The sequence below is a fragment of the Octopus sinensis genome, linkage group LG19 (genome assembly GCF_006345805.1).
Source record: "Octopus sinensis linkage group LG19, ASM634580v1, whole genome shotgun sequence".
Lineage (NCBI taxonomy): Eukaryota > Metazoa > Mollusca > Cephalopoda > Octopoda > Octopodidae > Octopus > Octopus sinensis.
Window position 1 is genome coordinate 48396499 of NC_043015.1, and position 23510 is coordinate 48420008.

General features: G+C 36.2%; 1 protein-coding gene across 1 annotated transcript in view; it reads right to left on the reverse strand.

Annotated features, from left to right (window-relative positions):
• LOC115221966 (importin subunit alpha-4) overlaps positions 1 to 21275 on the reverse strand; it is a 46950-nt gene extending 25675 nt beyond the window's left edge. Inside the window, exons 1-4 of the mRNA XM_029792064.2 lie at positions 21114 to 21275; positions 8305 to 8349; positions 4448 to 4611; positions 3058 to 3153 (exon numbers count right to left, since the gene is read on the reverse strand). Coding sequence (XP_029647924.1) covers positions 3058 to 3153; positions 4448 to 4611; positions 8305 to 8349; positions 21114 to 21179 — 371 coding nt within the window. The 5' untranslated portion in view covers positions 21180 to 21275. The remainder of the gene's footprint in view (positions 1 to 3057; positions 3154 to 4447; positions 4612 to 8304; positions 8350 to 21113) is intronic.
• Between the last annotated feature and the right edge of the window lie 2235 nt (positions 21276 to 23510).

Sequence of the window (23510 nt, forward strand, 5' to 3'; positions counted from 1 at the left end):
CAATATATCCCCAATCTTACTCCATCTCTGACCAGCCCTCATTCCTTCCAGACACTCTTTCAACCACTAACTGCCCACCCTTCTTATTCTTCTGCCCCAGGCACAACCCCTTGACACTACTCTCTAGTACCACTTCGCTTACTCCCGCCCACTTTTGTATAATGTAAGCAGCCATGCGTCTACAGCAAGAAACCTGTTCTGAGCCTTCCTTACATTTCATACCCTAACCTTTCACTCCCAAACATAAAGCTGACCCCCTTCTCCTCTATAGCATCATTCAGTCAAAGGGTAGCTAAGTCTTTTAGCTACATTCACTTTCAGGTTTAACTTAAGCTTTATGATACCAGTCTACCTGAGATTGCAACTGGTTCACTGATACAAACATCTCGTTTCAAAATGACCTTAGATTAAAACCATCAAAATTTCATGTGTTAATTTATGTTCTAAATATCAACTTTAATAACAGCAAAGTTACTAAATTCTTCATTACCATTGTTTAGCGTCCACTTTCCATGCTGGCATGTGTTGGACGGTGCAACTGGGGTCTGGGAAGCCAGAAGGCTGCACCAGGCCCAGTCTGATCTGGCAATGTTTCTACGGCTGGATGCCCTTCCTAATGCCAACCACTCCATCAGTGTAGTGCATGCTTTTTACGTGCCAGACGAGGTTGGCAAACGGCCACAATCGGATAGTGCTTTTTACTTGCCACTGGCACGGAGGCCAGGATTTCAAAATAATTAAAACAAGGGCAGCGTATTTCAACAGAAATATGCTAACAAAAGGGTTAGGGTAATGTATTTCATCCGATATGAGTAAACAGTACGAGAGAGCAACAAGGTCAGTATAATCATATCTAGTCCAGTTGAGATGGAAATGACATTTAAGAGAGTGGACAGCCAATTACCAAGTTGAAAAGAGTTAGTTAAAATATTTCAAACATACACACACACATGGCTGACTCATCTTTTTGCTAACTGAAAAGCAACTGCTTCAGCTAAAGAGGAACAGAGAGTAGTACTACAGAGAGTAGTACAACCCAAGAGGTCTTGCTATCAAGGCCTATTTGTTTATTAATCTTGTGATTTCTTCTATAATTGGTAGACAGCTGATTACATGACAATTGGGATCAAACATTTTCTGAAAATAATCTTGCCATTGTTGTTGTTAGCATCTCCCCAGAAGCTAAGGTGTCTATGTAGAGTCAACTCATAAACAATGCACATCTAGTTGTGTCGGTATGGGCAATAAAAGTGTGAAGGTTTTACCGAGGAGGCATAGAGCCAAATGCAATTGGATTTATGAGGTATAGCTAGAAATAAGGGGAGGTTCCAGGTTGGGTAACTGTAGTCTTGTAGTCCAAGTGTATCAAAGTAGTCTTTGTTCATTTGCATTGATGCTCATGGGTAGGAAAGAGAATGTTTAGTGTTTTGTTGAGAAATATGCTTGTCAGGTTTTTATCTGATTGTAACCTACATGTAGTAAAAATAATTGTCTACTTTTGAGGTTAAGATTACTGTTGGTCTTGGCAGATATAGTTTGAAGCATGATACAACCTAGAGTTCTTTGTAACCCGCTTCAAAATACCTGGCAATCAATAATTTCCAAGTCGATAAGGCTGGCATTCTTCAGATTGTATACAGAGCCTTCTTCTCTATACAGCTCAACTATGAAATAGGAACTTAAAGATTAACATGATGGTACTAGATTTTTGTCTTGCAAGTTACTCAGTGACCCTGTCAGTACAGGTGTCACTTAACAGTCACAGAAGTCTGGTGCAGGCTTCTGTCAAACCGTCCTTCCCATGCCAGCATGGAAGGCAAACATAAAAAGATGATGATGTACTGGCATCAGGCTTCTTATAAGGGCACAAAATATCCCATGGCATGAACACAAGGCCAAAGAGGACACCTTGTGTCCATCAATTATTATTGCTCAATGCAGGGCAGGCTTTTTTTTTTTTTTTTTTTTTACTAACCGCTCTTGAGCTGAATACCAAACCATAGTGGGCATTATATTTTGGGGGCTTCCACACCTTAATAGAAGATGAAAACCATTCAACTACATGGATATTATTAGGAAAGACAAACAACATGAAATTGAGCATCTGCCAAAGGAGATAAGGCAGATACTGAAGAAGATATAGATGATTGCTGCAAGTATTGCTTTCTGACAGATTTTCAATTCCGAGAAGGGGCTGGGGTCATTTTGAGCTTTGTCTTGTATGAATACATGGATTTCATCATGTGCATGATGTTAGGTATATTTTGCAGTCAGTGGCTATTCAGAGAATGGTGTCTTGGTTAGTTTCTAATTTATCAAAATTGTTGTAAATGGAGACCAGAGAGTAGACATATAATGTAGGGTCATTTTCTTGTTAACACATCTGTTCTTATTTGCTTTCACCCAAGTGTTTAGAATGGATCCAACGTTTTCTACTTTGTTTTGGACAGAGTGTCATTGTAGTGTGTCAGATGTAAGGTCATCTTGTTTCAAAAACATGGTTGACTAGTCTGAGTTGAGAGCGAGGTTGTTTTGTACTGTCCAATTGTAAAACATGTAGGTAGAGGTGAGGTTTTTTATAGGAGACAGAAATAGTGATGTATGAATATGTGAGGTATTGCATAGTAGGTGGCAGTGATGATGGTGGTGCAGACATGTCTGATATAAGAGAGTGGCTGACAGGACCCTACACTGCAGGACTTTTGTTTTTGTTATTGTGGTTTCATCCAAACCACTCTATTGACATTAAGTCGTCATAACTTAACACCAAACCACTCTCAAAGATGTTATCAAAACAAAGATGCCCCTCCAGTTTTCTCTCCAAATGCTTTCATGTCCAGAAAGTCTAATGTTATCAACTTCTTCCTTTGTTTCTCTTCTGCACTGATTGGAGAGTGCATAATCATAGTTTAGCCCTATGTTAGATCCGTTCAGTTGTGTTCTAATATATCAGTAAAACAGTTACTGTCATTTTACAAAACCAGTCTAAATTCACAATTATTCCAGTCACCAGTTTAATAAGAAAACTGGATTTGAAAGAAAAAGAAAATAACTTACTTTTCATGATTTAAAAGGCAGTCAACAAGAATAGGTAAAATTCCAGATGATATTAAGTCATCAATTGGAGGGTTTCTGTCACTTGACAGCAGTTTCCTAGAAGAAAATGCAACAGTTTAAGCAGTCTGACAATACTAAAAACAAATTAAATTTTGACTAAGTTTTATTTATAGAAAATATAGATCAATTTATTTTTAATCAAAAATATGAATAGAAGACACATTTAAAATAATAAAAATAACGACATTTGCATTACTCTGGCTAATAGAATATAGAATTTTTATAAACTACAATAAATACATTCACATGTCAAAGCTATTCATAAACAACTCAAAAATACAACTAAGAAATTTTAGTTAAAATAGTTTCTTTTTTAAAATGTTTTTTTTTTTTTTTTGTACTTGTTTCAGTCATTTGACTGCGGCCATGCTGGAGCACCGCCTTTAGAGTGGTGAAAGAGTACAGCAGGGATCACCACCATCCCCTGCCGGAGCCTCGTGGAGCTTTTAGGTGTTTTCGCTCAATAAACACACACAACGCCCGGTCTGGGAATCGAAACCGCGATCCTCCGACCGCAAGTCCGCTGCCCTAACCACTGGGCCATTGCGCCTCCTAATGTATGACTACATAAAAAAAAAAAAAAAAGAAAGAGAGAGAGAGAGAGAGACTGTAACAATTTCTAAGGGTAATGTTATTTGTATTACAATGGCACATGATCAAATACTGCAAGAGCTCAGGTGTAACTCCACTAATTAAAGTGGATTAATTACTTTGAAACAGCACGTCAGAGCTTGTGGCCAAGTGGTTAGGGGTATTGCACCCATGACTGTGAGATCGGGTTTTGATTTCCAGGCCACATGCTGTGCTAGGTTCGTGAGCAAAACATTTCATTTCAATTTGTTCTGCGATTACTTCAACAGCTGACATGTGGCATAGCATGCACCTGTACCGGCAATATTGACTTGGTGGAAGGAATGAGCTTGAATATACAACAAAGAAATCATCTGTGGAGGTTGTTCAGCAAGAAATTGTGGATTTGTCTTCCTCAGACCCACGAGACTACTACCAACAACAAAGAGCTCAGCATTCCATTAGAAACTAACAAAGTAAAAAAAGCTTATTCGAGACCTGCATTAACTGTACGAAATGCTATTATCAAATGCTATCTTATTATAAATATAAATACCCAAGCACTGGTCTTCCTCTCAAATCTGAGGAAGACTTGAGAGACTATCAATAACAAATAGCTCAACATTCCATAGCAAAACTTGATAAAGAAAAAATGTTGAAACCCGCATTGACCGTAGGAAATACTATTATTAAAAATGGTGAAAAAAAATATGAATCTTCAAGCACTGGTCTAGCATAATTGAGAATCAAAAAGACTTACCTTGCAGCTTGAACAGCACTAAGCTGAACTGATGGTTCATTGCTGGCAGCATTTTGAACAATTGTTTGTAAATTCTGTGTTGTTGGTTTTTCATTGTCTTCAGAATCAGTACTATCTTGGGCAGGAACATTCCGTCGTTTCAGTATATGTAAATCCCTTTTATTCTATTGAACAGAACCAAAACGCTTACTTAGATATAGGCATCAAACTTTTTAAAAACACCATCACAAAATCAAATCAATACAGAACAGAATTTAAGAGCTTTTGACATATTCTGCACTTTGGAATTAAAACTATGATATAACGACAAACCTATAATGGTAACTCCCATAGGCGTAGGAGTGGTTGTGTGGTAAGTAGCTTGCTTACGAACCACATGGTTCCGAGTTCAGTCCCATTGTGTGGCACCTTGGGCAAGTGTCTTCTACTATAGCCTCAGGCCGACCAAAGCCTTGCGAGTGGATTTGGTAGACGGAAACTGAAAGAAGCCCGTCGTATATATGTATATATATATGTGTGTGTTGTGTTTATCCCCCCCAACATCGCTTGACAACCGATGCTGGTGTGTTTACGTCCCCGTAACTTAGCGGTTCGGCAAAAGAGACCGATAGAATAAGTACTAGGCTTACAAAGAATAAGTCCTGGGGTCGATTTGCTCGACTAAAGGCGGTGCTCCAGCATGGCCATGGTCAAATGACTGAAACAAGTAAATGAGTAATGAGTATAGAATACTCAACGAGATCCTATCACTATACCGCATCCAACAATTTCTGCTGGAAGCACTACTGTCTTAACATTAATAAGTATTAAGAGGACTACTTTATGGATGTAGTTACAGCATGGAAGACACAATATTAGCTATTCAAAACCATACAAAGACCTAACCATTTATTATTTGGTGCCAACATTTTCTTAGCACCAATTGCAACAAAGTCACTAACACAGTTCCACTTCAGTGATTAACAGCTGCTAATTCCCTACAACATCTAAACGGAGCTCATCATTGAAAACAACAAGCTTTCACTGATTTGCATTCAGAAACTATCTCATCATCTCATCTGCACCAATGCAGCAGTATCTCTCCTGTGCTGTTTTCTATTAAGTACACAGCTCCTCTGAACTTCCACCCACATCTAATCACTATAAACATCAATTTTTCATACAAAATATTCTAATTCTTCAACACTAAGGTAGACGTTCTATGATGTCCCACATGTAAATTAACATCATGTACATCTATCTGCTTCTATGTCCCAACCTAAAACATTCCTTTTTAAGTGATCATCTTACTCATGCACTCATCTTCGATGTGAGAGGGATGCAATAGCAATGGGCATTAATCTTACTGATGAAGTATATTTTAATGCTTAAATATTAACCCTTTCGTTACCAACCCGGCTGAAACCGGCTCTGGCTCTGTAGTACAAATATCTTGTTTTCAAAAGTTCTGAATTAAAATCTTCCATCAAACCTTAGTCACAATTTATGTTCCTAACACTAGCTTAATGATAACGAAGTTATTTCACTAAATTCTTTGTTATATTTAAAATTAATTGAAAGAAACACAGAGCATCTCAAAATAAATACAGTAACAAAAGGGTTAAGCTAATGAAAATTTTTTTCTTAAAACTGTTAATACTATTTAATATAATACTATTTAATGAAAATTGAAGATCTTTTGTTTAAGCCCAGGAGAATATTACTGTAGTGTTATTAATCCAAAAGAATTTGATCACAGAACTAAAACTGAAGTAGTTATAATTAAAGTTAGGTATATAATTATATATAGTCAACTCTTTCATGGCCAACCCAACTGTAACTGCCTGAAGAAAATTTTAGCAAAGAGTAATAATTACCAAAAAGCCTGAAACCAGCCTCAATGACATTCATATTTTAATGAGAATTTCAGCACAAATTTCATTAGTATGTTCATGAAAATGTGATTTCACTATGTAAACAACTAAGTTACATTATTGTACATGATATCTGAGTGCTGAAAATTTTTGGAGATTTCCCCACCCATTTTTTGCTACTTCAATTGACGAAAAACGGATGGCAGTTTTGTGTTGTCAAGCAGTGAGTTTGAATTCGAAGTATTTTCTAAAGAGATATAAACAGCAAACATGAAAACCATGTGTAATTATAAATCGGATATTTCTTTTTGTGAAAGAAAAACAGTTCCGATAGTGATTAAAAGAAAAAAAAATTAAAATTTGTACATGAATACAGGAAGAATTTCAAAATTGTTTCTCTTGCTTATTTTTAGTAAGATATTAGGAGGACCTAACCAGTCTTTCCAAGGAAATGAAGCCCTTTTTTTTTTTTTTTTTTTTTTTTTACTTTGAAGTGAGAAACCAATCATTATGCAGAATAAAAAAAAATATTTTGAGGTTTCCCATAAACTTGGAAAATTAGAAATCCAAGCGTTTTTAGGAATATAGTGTGTGGGTGTGCATATAAATTTGATTTATAAATATTTTTTTCAAATATACTCCATTTTTTATTTTATAGTTACCTGTAATTTTAATTTACCCTTAAGACTGCATGACAACGTTTAATTAGTTTGAATTCATCATCACCTATCACCTTTAACATCTATCTTCCATGCATGAATGGGTAGGACAGTTGACAGGAGCCGGCCAAGTAGAAAAACTACTCTAGGCTATTGTGTCTGTTTTGGCAAGGATTTTATGACAGGGTCCCCCACTCTCTTATTAGAATAAAGGAGTGGCTTGTTAGAGCTGTTCAAGCCATGTAGAGCAAGGCTGTCAGTAAAGTGAGAGTTGGCCTTGAACAGTGATGAATTTAAAGTACAAGTTATGAATCATTCTGTGTTTCTGTGTATCTATGTACACATGTGAGTTTATCAAAATTGTGTTGCATACTCATTGAATATTAGCTAATAACTCATTTTCTACATTGATGCTTAAACAAAATTTAAATACCTTTACATTTTGTTGAATTTACCTGATTTACCAGTAATCAGATTTGCTTTGAGATAAAAATTACGAAATAGATTTGATTAAGAACTTTTTATTGTGTTCCAAAAATCATATTAATAAATAAAACAGAGTTGTTTTATGAAATTAGTTTAAATTCACAATTATTTTAGAATTTAATTGAAACACAAAGGTTTCTTTACATGCAGGTTTCTTATCATCATAAGTGTTTTAATGTCTACTTTTCTGCACTTGCATGAGTCAGACCAGACTATATTAGGGTAGGATTCTCTGTGACTGAATGTTCCTCTTTTCGTTAGAAATATAGTAATGAAAGGATTAAGTATATAATTATATAAAGTTAGGTACCTAACTTAGTAACTGTGTTCTGCATAATGATTATTTTTGGTAAGATACCTAAAGTTTTAAATTTGAATAAAAAAGTTTATTCAAAATGTAATATCTAAATAAAATTCAAATAAAGGACAATGAAATCTCAAGTTGTTTTTAAAAATTACAACTTTATATATGCTATGCCTTTAATTTAAAGCCATTGCAATCATCTATAATACTGGTTTCAAATTTTGGCACAAGGCCAGTTATTTTGGACGATGGGTAAGTTGATTACATCAATCCCAATCATCAACTGGTACTTATTTTATCAACCCTGAAAAGATGAAAGGCAAAGTCAGTCTCAACAAAATGCTTTGCAGCATTTTGTTCAGCAGTGGTAACGATTCTGCTAGCTTGCTGCTTTATAATATTGGATGTAAGAAAGCAGTCGGATCATTTTAAATATTGCTCAATGCAATCAGAGTCAGAAACATTCAAAAGGTTTTCTCATTTTCTATTTTACATTATGTACAAATTCCCAAACTATTTTGTGTTTCAATTTCTAAATGGCAAAAACAAACAAACCTTTCTCAATTCAACTGTTACTTCAGTTCTTCTTCTTCGCATTTCCTGTAAGATAAGATATATCAACATCAGAACATTTCTCAAGCATTAAAATCATATTCAAAGAAAATTCCGCTAAAACAGAAACAGTGCCAAAATATAAACGGAGCAAGATTATCCCTTTATAAGATAAGTCTTTAGGTGTAGGAGTGGCTGTGTGGTATGTAGCTTGCTTACGAACCACATGGTTCCGGGTTCAGTCCCACTGCGTGGCACCTTGGGCCGACCAAAGCCTTGTGAGTGGATTTGGTAGACGGAAACTGAAAGCCTGTCGTATATATGTATGCATATATGTGTGTGTGTATGTTTGTACGTCTTGGTTTGTTCAGCCCCCAACATCACTTGACAACCGATGCTGGTGTGTTTACATCCCTGTAACTTAGTGGTTCAGCAAAAGGGACCGATAGAATAAGCACTAGGCTTGCAAAGAATAAGTCCTGGGGTCAATTTGCTCGACTAAAGGCAATGCTCGAGCATGGCCACAGTCATATGACTGAAACAAGTAAAATAATTATTAATTTGGAGTTTTGGTGATTTTTAAGTGGTACATATTTTCACAAGCTAAAAACAATAATTCTAGTATGCCAGATCAGACTGGGCCTGATGCAGCCTTCTGGCTTCACAGACCCCAGTTGAACCGTCCAACCCATGCTAGCATGGAAAGCGGACGCTAAATGGCGATGATGATGATGAAATTGCAGAAATCTTTCAAAACCAAATAAATAAGTCTGTGTTTTCTGCAAGTGCATAATCTATTGGTAATGAGAGAGTTGCAGTACACTGCACCCTAACTGTAATAGAATCTGTTTCTATGAATTAGATTTTGCTGTCAACAACTTTTTCACAGTTGGTAGTTAAAATCTTATCTATTTTACTATTAACTAGCACTATGACCCGGCGTTGACCCGGTCATAGTGCTAGTGCATGCATATACAGCTGCGTTCATGTGCACATACACGCGAGTACTGTCCAAATCTCCGACCAATCACATACAGCTAGCTGGCATTCAATTGGTGTATCAAGTTTTGGGCATTTTGATTGGGTTTTGGATAGAAAATTCACAAAAAAGTCCCTTCTATTGATTTTTTAATGGCTTTGCATGGTGACTGGGGAAATGTAAAGATGTGCACGACCACCCTTGGACGGTTTTAAATGACCATAGAAAGTGCGAGCCCTCTAACTGAACAATTATGGATTTGTATAAAGGATACAGACAGACATTTTGCCGTCTATATATAGAGAGATACCAGTTCCCGCTTTCCCATTTTTCAATGTTTTGTAGATTTTTATTTGTAGCTGCTCAATGGTTCTGACTCTCAAGGGAATGGTCTCCAAATTGTCTCTTTAACACTCAATATAAAAATATTTTAACCTCATATACAGCAGAAAAACAAGTACTCTAACTAGTCTCAACTACTAATTTTAACTAGTTTTCAGAGAGCCCTTGTATGGTAGCTCAACTTGTTAGAAATAGCAACCAAACCCTCCTCAAATCACGTCTTACCACCTTACAAAAGGAAGGATTCACTAGGTAATGTAATTCTAGATACATTATAGCCGAAAATAAAGAAAGGATGGTAATAGCTGAATTACCATTGATTAGATTTGACCTAGGCAAAATAGCTACCATCTTATTAAGCAATAAGAGATAAATCCAAAATTACAAATCTCATCTAAGTAATTATTTTTATATAATTAATTTACCATTCACGAAGTAAAGGCAAATGTCGAAATCCTAAACCTTAGAGTTGATCCACAATAAAAACAAGACATTAACTTTTGTTAACAATATTGACTGGGGCTGCTCAAAAACTACCCTAACCATATTTTCTGGGATTTTCTAGACTTTTCCAAAATATCTACATCTTCCATCCCATTCTCTCTATTACAACTCTGGTTACCTAAAATCATCTCTTTCCACCATCCCCAGCATAAAAACTCTGATAACAAATGCTTTGGAGCCAAAACCAAAAGAACAATCTGTTCTTTGCATCCCTGAGACATCTAAATACTTTTTCCTATTTCTGGCCTCACCACCTCAAACTACTGACTTAAATCACACCACAATCCCTCTCACAACTAAGTAGGCCAAAGCTTTATCAATACATCAAAGTCTCTGACCATTGAATTCAGCCAAGAGATCAATTCTCTGCTAGTTCTAAGCAGATTATCTTAGGTGACATGTGGTATAAATAATATTACTTCATGAGATATTAGCCACGAAATACACACCATCTTGAGATATTTGCATATCACCAAAAGCCATAAATTAATCAAAGCAAATCCTTTATCAAGAAATGTGAAGTCACCGAGAAAGTAAAAAGCAGTTTTCAAACCCGGAAACCACAAATCTTTTAATCACTATTCACAATCACTGTAAGATCATCATCATCGTTTTGCATCCACTTTCCATGCTAGCATGGGTTGGATGGTTCAACTGGGGTCTGGGAAGCCAGAAGGCTGCACCAGGCCGTCTGATCTGGCAATGTTTCTACGGCTGGATGCCTTTCCTAATGCCAACCACTCCGTGAGTGTAGTGGGTAATCAAGCAGAACTTTCAACCTCATTGCTAATTGTCTTAATTTCAATAAATAATCCTTCATTACTCATTTTGATAAACGTATGTCACTGCCCACTCACCCTGTCCAACCCATTTCACTTATATTCCCCTGCCTCTGGGGGTATGCCCAGACACCTCTCCACTGCCATCTTATTTTTTTTTTTTCAACTGGAGTAGCCATGTGTTGCTGTTCCTCTATCATACTCTAACCCAGGGTCTCCAAAGTGGTCGATGGCGACCCACCACCCAATATGGAATCGATAAATGCACATCTACCTAATTATTGTTTCCTGTACATGCCTGGGGGGCAATGGGGAGTGAAGGATTCCATGAAGGGGTTGATGGTGTAAAAAGTTTGGGGATCCCTACTCTAAGTTAATGGTTCTCAACCATTTTTTGCCTATGAACCCCTTTGATTCCTATTTTATTCAGAGTGGGGGAACCCTCATAGCTATTCAATGTTTAAAATATCCTATTATATTTTTATAATTGAATATTATTAGGAATTGCATAAAAACTTTTTTTTTTAAACTGTTAAGATTTTTGTATATTGTAGAAATATAACCAATTTATTGCACTTAAAGCTTAATAACAAAATCTTATATGGACCCTGGTTGAGAACCATTTCTCTAACCTCTCATCACCTGATAGAAACCCACCTCGTTCTATACTACTTCTCTTCTCAGTTGAGGGATCTTTGTCTTCCAAGTTGCATGGTGACCTTACTTTTGCCACGAGAAAAGCACTCAGTATACTCTATAAAGTGGTTGGTATTAGGTAGGGCATCCAACCATAGAAACCATGCCAGAGCAGACAGTAGAAGTTGGCGCAATCTTCTAGCTTGCAGCTTCTGTCCACACGGAAAGCAGATGCTAAATGGTAATGATGATGTGTGTTAATGCAAGGTGGAATTCTGAATATTATCAGAGGAATACATAAGGACCAAAAGCATAGGAAAAGAACTCGGAGCAAGATAGTAAAGACACAGGGTCAATATTTAGTTTGATAACTGTGCTTTGTTAAAATTATCTCAAAATATCGAGAAAGCTAGTCTTTGTATTGGTATTCACCTCAAAGAATTAACTATCATTTGAGATCAGACTTGAAGCCAGTTCACTTTTGATTAGAGAAGATGGGAACTATTTTAAACTTGTGTCCAGTGTCAGCTCAGCTTTTAATAATCGCTGACTGATTTGATTTCCAAGATAATCCACATCAAAGCATCTGCAAGTGTAACCATAAACTACTGAAAGATCAGCTCCAGAGAGAAGCAACATTATTATATTCTAGAATTATCATCATTGTCTTGAGCATAATAGATCACATGGCTCAAATTAAGAACAGTGAACAATGACCAATTTATACAACTGAACAGAATATATGAAAGTAGCAAACTTTTAATTGAGGGGATTTTTTTTTCAACATTGACAGCAAAAACTACTATAATAAAGCCTGGCATCAGAACTTATGATTTTTATGATGAGGAATCATGCTGCAAACGGGGCTCATTGGGACACAGTTATGTAGGGTAAATACAAAAACAATGCAGGAATAGTAGTATGTTGTTCAGCAAAGAATATAGTTGAAACTGAAGCTTGTGTTTTAACTAGGCATTAGAAATACTTTAGTAAACATGACTCCAACAACAGTGTTGGGCCCTATCTTAGCATACTGCTTTTTATGAAGAGGTTAATTGCTTCCACATAAGATTCAAATTAGAAGCAGTGCAGGCCTCCTCAAATCAGTTATTTTCTCAGCAACATTGCTCCAGAATCTATGTAACTATGTCACCATATTTCTGTCAAGACAATTTACCTTTGTCTTAATTGAGTCTGAAAATAATGAAGAAGTCAGTAAAATAACCTTGTCTACACTGAGCTGGCGTTTGGAACATAAATTAACATGAAATTTTGTGGGAAGGTTTTAATTTAAATCGCTTTAAAATGAGGACTTGGTATGATAGAACCAAGGGTGGGCTCAGGCAGGGTAGTATCAAAAGGGTTAAAAGTCAGTAAATGATTATATGGTACTGAATCACATCTGCAATAATTTTAATCCTTTAGCATTTAAACTGGCCATATCCAGCTCAAATATTCAACCCATTGTAAGTTCAAACAGTCCAGATCTTGCCTTTTACACCTGTCCAACAATGTCATTCAAAAATAACCCCATCATCAAAATATCAAAGCTACAAGATAATACATAATTCAAAACAATGTGAAAAAAAAAAGCATTACATTTGACAGAATAATCTGAATGCTAAAGGGTTAAATACATGAGTTCTTATAAGATACAAGAGGAAAAATTTTATTAAAAAGTTCTGAAGGATATATAATTTTTAGCATCCACAGTAAAATGAATCAAAAATAGCCCTGCAGATTAAAGACTGAGAAAGTATTACAACCTCAACACTGAATATGCAGGCCATACTATTTGGGGACAGTAGAAAACAATTTGGTTCTTATAAATTTAATCCTTTCAGCAGCAAAGTCAATAAATATCCAATTTTCACAGGAGGGATTCATATTGTTAATATTAACCTTTTAGCATTGAAACCAGCCATATTCAGGCCCAGCAGTCTACGTGTTTTATTATGAAATTGGCCAAATCTGGTGTCACACCTACCCTACATCACTCCAAGAACAATCACACCATCAAAATCTCAAAGCTACAAGATAATAATGCATGATTAATTCAAAATAATAAGAATCACATTTGACAAAGTAAAAGGGTAAAGACCCCTTTGGTCAAGAATGACCACGAGACTCCACCTAGAAAGTTCCCCTCCGAGGAACAAGTCCGGACAAGGATATTTATGGAAGACCAGCAGTTGCCCATGCATACCAGCCTCCCCTCTCCACGTCAATGTTATCCAAGGGAAAAGCAAAAGCCAATACAGCTTGGCACCAGTGACATTGCAACTCATTTTTACAGCCGAGTTAACTAGAGCAACTAAAAATGTCTTGCTCAAGAACACCACACAGCCTGATCCAGGAATTGAACTCACTACCTAATGATTGTGAGCCAGATGATCACTTTGACAGAGTAATATGAGTACTAAAGGGTTAAGATATTAGGTTAGTGGTCTACATTATCTAAAACAGTCTACTATTCCATGCTTGTATGAATCAGACAAATTTTCTACAACCAGGTACCCTTCCTGTTGCCAACCTTCACCTGTTCCCAAGCAAAGATATTTCCCTTTGGGCAGACATGCTTTTCATTGAAGAGTGGAAATGAACAACTTCGCTTGTTTGATGATAATGATGCTCATTACAGCCATCATGTGATGTCTAGACTTCTAACAGTTTCCATCGACCAATTCCACTCATTAGACTTTAGGTAACTAGGAGCTGTAGTAGAAGATACTTGCATAGTGGAGACTGAACCCAAGGCCACATGGTTGGAAGGAAACCTTCTTAACCACACAGCCACACTTGTATCTATCTGCCAGAAAAAAGTGAATGTGTGGAGTGTGTATACATGCAGGTTTTTTATCATCATAAGTGTTTTAATGTCTACTTGTCTACACTTGCAGGAGTCAGACCAGACTGTATATTAAGGCAGGATTCTCTATGATTGAATGGCCCTCCTGATGCCAATTTTCCCTATTTCTAAGCAAAGTAATAATCCTTCAGTGTATCAAACAAACAAACCTGAAAGTTACACAGGGAACTGTGAAAGAAAAAAGAAAAAAAATCACATGTATTGAATAGCGCAAGCTATTTTGTTCACAACAGGTGCCCATGTCAAGAAGCGCGGACATGATTTCACAGTGGACTTGCAAGCAATGGGCATTGAACTCACATATCTTCCTTTCTCATTCCTCCCTTGCCTACTGCATTATTGTGCACGGCCAAGTAGTTATGTGGGTCACACTAAATCTCCCTGAGAACTGTGTTAAGAGAATATATGGCTGTGGAGTGCTCAGTCACTTGCACATTAATTTCATGAGCAGGTTGTTGTTGATCGGATCAACTGGAAGCCTTGTTGTAACCACCAGAGGGCCAATCAGTACTCAATCTCTCCTACCTACCCACCCCATCTCATATAATAATAATAATGAAATTGTGTATAGTGCTCATGTACAATACATAGAATTATGTACAAAAGCCAGGAAAGTTAACGGTGTAGGAGTCATGATATACATGTGTATGGAGGGGGGGTATATCAGGTGTAGTGTTGGCAAATCTCAGGAAGCATGGAAGTTTTAAAGGATGCAATGTCTTGGCAACAAACAACTGATGCAGGTAGTTTGTTCCATACTTCAGCAACTCTGAGTGTGAAAAAAATGTTTCCAAAAGTCATGGGAGCTGTGCTGTTTTCTGACTTTGTAGGCATACCCATGTGTGTTAGACACATGGAGCTCAAAAAGGTGCTCAAGGTGGTTGTTGGTGCAGTGGTTAATAATTTTGTGGGTGTTTACTAAGTCAGTTGCCAGATGTTGGAGCTTCAATGTAGCTATGCCCAGGGAATCTATGCAATAAACACTGAAAATGTGCAGAAAACAGGTTCCATCAAATGCCAGGGGGAAGAACTAGAAGTAGTTGATAGCTTCCATTACCTAGGAGACCAAGACAGTAGCAGGGGTGGTTGCTCTGAGAGTGTAGCTGCTAGAATAAGAATAGCTAGGGCAAAGTTCAGAGAGCTCCTACCTCTGCAGGTAACAAAGGGTCTCTTGCTCAGAGTGAAAAGTAGATTGTATGACGCATGTGTGCAAACAGCCATGCTAGACGGCAGTGAAACATGGACAGTAACTGCTGAGGACATGCGCAAGCTTGCAAGAAATAAAGCTAGTATGCTCCACTGGATGTGTAATGTCAGTGTGCATACACGACAGTGTAAGCGCACTGAGAAAAAAGTTGGACGTAAGAAGCATCAGATGTGGTGTGCAAGAGAGACGACTGCACTGGTATGGTTATGTGTTGCATATGGATGAGGACAGTAGTGTGAAAAAGTGTCACACCCTAGCAGTGGAGGAAACCTGTGGAAGAGGCAGACCTAGGAAGACCTGGGATGAGGTGGTGAAGCACAACCTTCAAACATTGGGCCTCACGGAGGCAATGATGAGCAACGAGACTTTTGGAGATATGCTGTGCTTGAGAAGACCCAGCAATGCCAGTGTAGCATAACCAGTCGATTTAAGAGCACCCTTCAATCATTGGGCAATAAACTGTGCTTGAGAAGACCTGTTGAGTCAAGTGAAATCATTGTCGTGGCCGATGCCAGTGCCGCCTAACTGAATCCCATGCCGTTTGCACATAAAATGCACCATTCGAGCATGGTCGTTGCCAGTGTCTCCTGACTGGTTCCCATGCCAATGGCACGTAAAAAGCACCATTCGAACATGGTCACTGCCAGTGCTACCTGACTGGCTCCCATGATCTGCTATGTTATAAGGAAATGAACATATCAACAACTGGTTGTCAAGTGATGGTGGTGGGACACACACACACACACACACACACACCAGGTTGCTTTCAATTTCCGTGTATCAAATCCACTCATAAGGCCTTGATTGGTTTGAGACTATAGCAGAAGACTCCTGCCGAAGGTGCTAAGTAGAAGGACTAAACCTGGAATCAATGTGGCTGGGAAGCAAACTTCTTACCACACAGCTACACCTGTGCCTAGATAAAAATTTCATCCAAAAGGCTAACATTTCTCTTTCAAGACATAAAAATACTTCAGCACTGATCAACCGCTGCCCCACAATAAAACTCAAGTAATACCCACAGTGGTCCAGTTCCTGTGAACAAGGCAAAGCTGCTGCTAGGCACACAAAACATCTTAGATTGCATCCAAAAGGCCAACCAACTAATTGGTGAAGTGTATTGATGTACTGTTGACTTGTCTGGGCCTATACTATCATTACTACAAACACTTCTATTATCTGAAGAGTTACCACCACCAAAATTACCCGACACACCTACCTTTGCACCTCTCACCACTCCTACTGTTACAAGCACCAATGACTGCTCTTCCAAGAAGGAAACGAGTTTTGATTAATGACACTAAAATACAACTGAGATAACGAAGAATGTCTTGCACAAACAGGAACAACACAGAAATGTGTAAAATGACTTAGTGGGTAAACCATTTGTTGAGAAACAAAGACTCCTGGTTCAAATGAAGCCTACATGCATGTTCATCTAGGAATAAATGACACCTGAGGACCATCTAAGAGTGAACTCTGAGCACTCACTCCACAGCCACAGATTCCATTAACGAAAATACTCTGCAGATTATAAAATTTATCTTAACCATTTCCTGTTATTAACCAATCAAATTTTTCTAACCACCATTGAAAACACCAAGTATGAAGTAAATATATAAATAATATTAATTATAATAATCAAGTTTAATTTATATAAAATATAGGATCATTAATTTGATACTATTAATGAATCAGAACAGAAAAGTAGGGCTTTTCTTTCTTATTTTATAGAAAGGCAACAAGGTTAGTAACGGAAATCAAGAGAATTATAACTCCTGTAATGCCAAACCACCTGAAAATACTCCTAGTTCGATGATATTAACTCTGTTTTAAGTGATCTACATTAAAAAAAATAATCTAAAATTCATGTTGATTTATATTCCAAATAGCAGCTTAATACTTACAGTTATTTTATTAAATTTATCATTTTCAAAATTAATCAAGACAAAAGCAGTATATTTCAACAGAAATATGGGAACGAAAAAGCATAATAATAGAGAAAAATCTTATTAATGATAATGAATAATAAACCACTAAAATAATTGATAAATTTTCAAACAGGTAAACAAAAGCTATCTTAATCACAGGACAGAAGAGATAGTAGTAGTTACTTATATGAATCGATTACTACAATTTACAGTGTATGTTTATTAGAGACATGCAAACAGGTCATTAAAAGTTCTAGACAGTTAGACGGTGTGGTCTTCATAATCTACATTATGTATTCGGTTAACCAAGTATTTTATTTTTTTAAATAAATGAAACAAAACATTAACAATGAATAAAACTATAATACTGGACAGTGAAAAATTGAAATAAAATGGACTATCTGCATAGTGACAATAATTTCAGTTGCTAAGGAGCCCTTCTCTCTCTCTATATATATATATATATCTCAGAAATGGGGCGATTACTTCGTGGAGAAAAATCGAGGAGCAAAATATAAATGGTTGTTATGTGAAAGAAGTATAGAAGTTTCATTGTAGAACAAATGTGTTAAGTCTTTGACTAGATGCCAACATCGAAAAAGTAGACAAAAACAATAGTGATATATATATATATATATCTAAATAGAACAGCTGATGGGATACTTGTTGTGGATTATATTGCATCATAAGTACTGAGAAGACAACAAGATATGAACTTTTTCGCTATCAAATACATATACTGATCGATTCTTCAATGATATACTTGTCAGGAAAATTTTAAAACATCCTACGACAGACATTGAGATTACTTCAAATTTAATTTCTAAACACGTCCGGAGAAGTTGTTGAAATAAGAATATTAAATGTTAGTTACTCCAATTAAACAAACCCATATTGGGGTAGATGGTTGGTAACGACAACTTTCTATAGGAACTGAACTCCCATATTTTCGTACAGAGTTGTAATAGTATTGTTGCTATACAGACAGCATCAGTTCAATTTATGGCAGTCCACAACTAGATAAAAGCAACTGGAGTTTAATTAATAAATATTTAAAAACAATTCCCCACCCCTGTCACTCGCATTTATCGTGTTGCCTAATCTATGTTTGTTTTCAAGCCAATATACTTAAATACAGGTTTTACTGAACTATTTACTTTAAATACTAAAGAAAAAAAAACTAAAATAAATTCTGGATTGCGATTATTCTTGTACTGAATGTGGCCATTGTGTAGACAAGGCACATAACTCTATTGGCCAGCTTGGTATCTTAGCTCTAGAATTAGTTAGTAGTAATTAGTAATCCAAGATAGAGAACAACAACAATCAGTTTTATTATAACATTTGTGGAACCCACCATCAACAACGCAAAACATCTAAAACTAGCAGAAAAAAAAATTGCAAAAAAATATATTGGACGGGATCCTTTGTTTGAATATACTTTTATCCTTAAAATACAGCTGCTAAGTAAACAATAACTTTCAACCTATTATTATTATTATAACTATTATTAAGTGGTTATATTTTGGGGAAAATATTGGCAAACGATAAGTTATTTAAAACCTCGTCTCTCGTTGACAAACTACACTCAAGGAAGCACAGTTAAATGCAAATAGAAATATGGAGACAAAATGTGCGTATTATGTTTCGTTGTGTTATTTTAGTTCCACCAAAGCCATTTTATTTCTGTAAAACAAATGGCATAATCCTTAATAATACCAAAAGTTGTGTCAACAACAAGTTATCAGTATTGAATAGCCATGTGACAGGTTTATGCACTATTGGAGAGGTTTTATGGTGATTAATGGGCACTGTATTAAGGTTGTTCCTGTTTAAATCATTTAACGATAACACACTATATATATACCTATATACATACATACACACACACACATATATAAATATATATATATATCCCATGCAATGTCGCAACATCTAAGCTTTGGAACACCTTCCTGCACAACTAAAAAATCGGCCGTGAAACACGAACATTATTATTATTATTAAAACAATTCTAAAGAAACTTAACGAAAATTTTGTTTTTACCCAACTGAAAAAACTTAAATTACATATATTTTTTAATGGGGAGGGGGGGACCGAGGTGTGAGATGCCAGGTCTCAGTGGTTTATAATAAAGGTACCAAAATAATGAAGATGATAACCTGAGGATCGTTAAAAGTAGGGAGTATTGGCCATCGTTTCTATAACAAGTGACTGGAGACAATGCAGTAAATTTTTTCACATCCCATGTTCAGAAAGAAATCGTTTATATTCTTGAATAATAGAGGCGCATTACATAAAAATAGCGACATTTTTGATGTGATTTTTATACTGAACAACCATTTTTGAAGTCAGTGCGACATAAATGATTGTTTAAAATTTTTTCTTTTATTGATAGTAAAGAGAAGAGGGTGATTATTTTAACCAAGAGAGAAAATGTCAAAAGTTAATAATTAAAATAATAAATCGCAGAATGACAAGAGGAATATTAAAGTAAAAAACTGACAAATTAAAACAAACCTAAGAAACAAGAGAATCAGATATTTTTTGGGGGGAATTTTTTTTTAGAAAATATCTCGACACCAGGAACAAGGGGGAAAATACATAAAGTTCGAAATCAAAGTGCCATCCCCTAATAAAGACTTCATTAACAGATGACAATAAAAGGACTGGAGGGATGTTTTTTAAATAAAAAATAACCCGTTGACGAAGTGAACAGTTTTGTTAAGATGTTAAGAGTATATAATAAAATGTTTGAGTGAAGCTTCGTCACACCTAATTATTTAAAAGAAGCAAGTTGCCCGTCTTTATCTGGTCTTGAAAGAAAAAAAAAACTATTCCGTCTTTTGTAATTATGTGTTAAATGTTAAATGTTATAAAACGAATCAAGACATTTACAAGTAATTTTATAAGTTTATTTAATTTTTAGGAAAATAGGAGGATCTGAAGAATTATATAAAAACGTAGGAATCGGGTTTTTTTTTTTTTTCTGAAGATATTAATCGTTGAAGAAACTATCGAGTGTTTGAGACGTAATCATATAAAAAAAAAAGAGAGAATTGTTCTTCCTTAGACATACCACATGTAACAGACAGAAGCTCATAGAAAGCATGGATGTCTTTCCATTTTTTTAAACATGGACAAAACATTCCCACCCTAAGCCTTTTACAGCTATTCGTTGATATATTTAAATTGAAACGTGTTAAAACGTGTATTTTACATTCATTATGAAGCAAAATACCTCTGATATGTTCGTTTTTCTGAAATCACTAACGAACGAAATAGACCACATGCTTTGCTAAATCGATTCTTCTATTTGCGATTTTAGACAGACTTTGCAGAAAAAGTGATAGATTATACGCAATTCAGAACAAGACTATTGGATTATTTTGAACATAATGTTCCTAAAAAAGAATATATGTTAACAGGAAGATTCATTTATTGAGATTTATGAAGTATAAAAGGAAGAAAAAGCGAGCGAAGTGGCGGAGAGTTGATATAGAAGCCTAAGAACAGAAAGGAAAATGATAAAGAATACAAACATATAGGTTATCACGGCACTTACCTCAGCATCTTTTCCTTTGTTTTTAAAAAGATGAGCCCTGCCTTTGAGATTAGGATCAGATGCCATCTTTATCAATAAATTTAAATAAAAGTATGACCTTCTAAAAAGTTTCGAAGGGATTTCAAAATGCCGGCCTTCTCATCACGCAGAGTGAACCAAGGCGAGATGTAAAGCTTTATCTGATTGGCTCACGGGAACGAGGTTGGCCACTCTGCCATGTGCTACCATACATTGCTGTGCCCATGGCCACCTTGGCTTCCAACACTTTTCTTTCAATACCTCACTCACCAACTGCCATAATACTATATCACTTATAAAAGTGTTGATTTATTTAATATTAAATACGCCTTCATTAACAATTTTCCTTATTTTATATCCCATATATATATCGCTCTAATTTAAATATATATATATATATACATATATGTGTTTTCCCTATTTACGTTTATAATTCAAATTCCTAACCAGTCAAGCCTTACATTTATCATTTAAAAAGTGAAGCAGTCGAACGAAGAAAGCCAGCCAGTGGCATTATTAGACGGCTTTTATATTCAACTTTTACGTCAGTTGCTACATTACGTGACTTCAGATCTTTTGAAAGTAAATTCAATATGGAAAACTATTTTTTTTCTTTTTCTTTCTTTCTTCGACTGGTCATAAAGCTAATTTTAGCAAGAGAATTGGTTACGATAAATTTCAATTCAGTTGGTACTTTATCGAAATAGAAGACGTGAAAACTCAAAAGTTGATGACGACACAGTAAGAACAACGTTAGAGGGAAAAGACAAAACTGGAAAGCACATTCTATTATTTTTCTCATTATTAAAAAAAAAATTATAGACTTCAAAATGATTTTGTTTATGTTTAGAAGGTGGTTTTTGTCTCAAAGTCTTTCAAGCTATCATACTATTCAGAAGTTTTGATAAACGAATAAATTTAATTCCGTTTATTAAACGTCTGAGAAGAGTTGTTAATACGATTATAAATTTCTGGGCGATTAAACCTTATGTTTCGATTGTGTATTTATATCTACACTTCATCTCTACCGCCGATCGTCTCGTCAGCTGTTTTATTCTTGGACGTATGCAAGGATTCAGACTGGATTCGAAACCTTGGAAGTTAGCCTGGGACCAGACATGTATGGGAGTAAAACACTGGGTAACTATCGGCGATTGAAATGGGTTGTAGAAATAAATAAGGCGTAAAAGGTGGGAAATCACGGTCTGATAAATTCAGTTACTGACTATTTTTGATATGGGCATGCTAGCGGGACGGGGACGGGGTTCGTATGGGTACAGAAATGCTTTGGGAAAGGAGACGATCAATGAATTGAGAAGAAATATCTCTTTTTCTTTCTCTCTTTTGTTTTTTTCTTTTACGTAAGTTAATCCGGAAAAAGATTGATCAACGCCCATTATCTTCTCGTACTCTCAAACACTTGGTGAAAAGAGTTTAATTCAAATTTTTAACTGGCTTAAAAAGCACACACGCACGCACACACATACACACAACCCGCTATATATATATTACCTTTTTTTTATATATATCTAACTTATTGAATTATGGCCATACTGGGGCATCACCTTCGAGAGTTTGGTTGAAGAAATCAACCTCAATACTTATTCCAACCGAACCGTCAAGTTATGGCGATGTAAACAGAGTAACCTCGGTTGTCAAGTGGTGTTGGGGAAACGAACACAAAAACACACACACCATCATCGTCATCATCTTTTAACGTCTGTTTTTCAAAGTAGCATAGACTGGACGGTTCGACAAGAGTTGACAAGTCAGAAGACTGCACCAAGCGCTGCCGTCTGCTTTGCATGGTTTCTATGGTCGGATGCTCTTCCAGACGCCAACCATTTTACAGAGTGTTCTGCATGCTTTTTGCATAGCACCAGCAACAGTGAAGTTACCAAGTAACTTGCAAGACAAGACCCCTTCCATTGAAGTGAGAGTAGTTCTGAAAGACATAAAAATGTGTCTTGTTGTAGAGAAGAAACATGGCTACCTCAGGTGGAGCGAGAGAGCTGGGAGAGAGAGAGAATATGGTGGAGATGAGACGATGGAGGGGTAGGTGTATGGGGTGAAAACAGACGAAGAATTGGTGTGTGTAAAGTTCATGGGGTTAGCGAAAGGAAAATGGGGGGAATGCAGTGAGTGGGCATAATTAGAGGAAAGAGGATATGTTGTGGGAAATAGATTTGACTGGGACAGTGCAGGTAGGTTCGTGAGGGAGAATGAATATATATATCTGTATCTATAAAAAGCATGATGTGTGTACGTGAATGTAATTTATGCACGTCCACAAATTAGCACGCATGTCGCTCCAATTTTAGGAGGATATTCGTCACCAACCTACCTGGGTTTTGTCAACTTATTTTTTTCCCAAGGCAC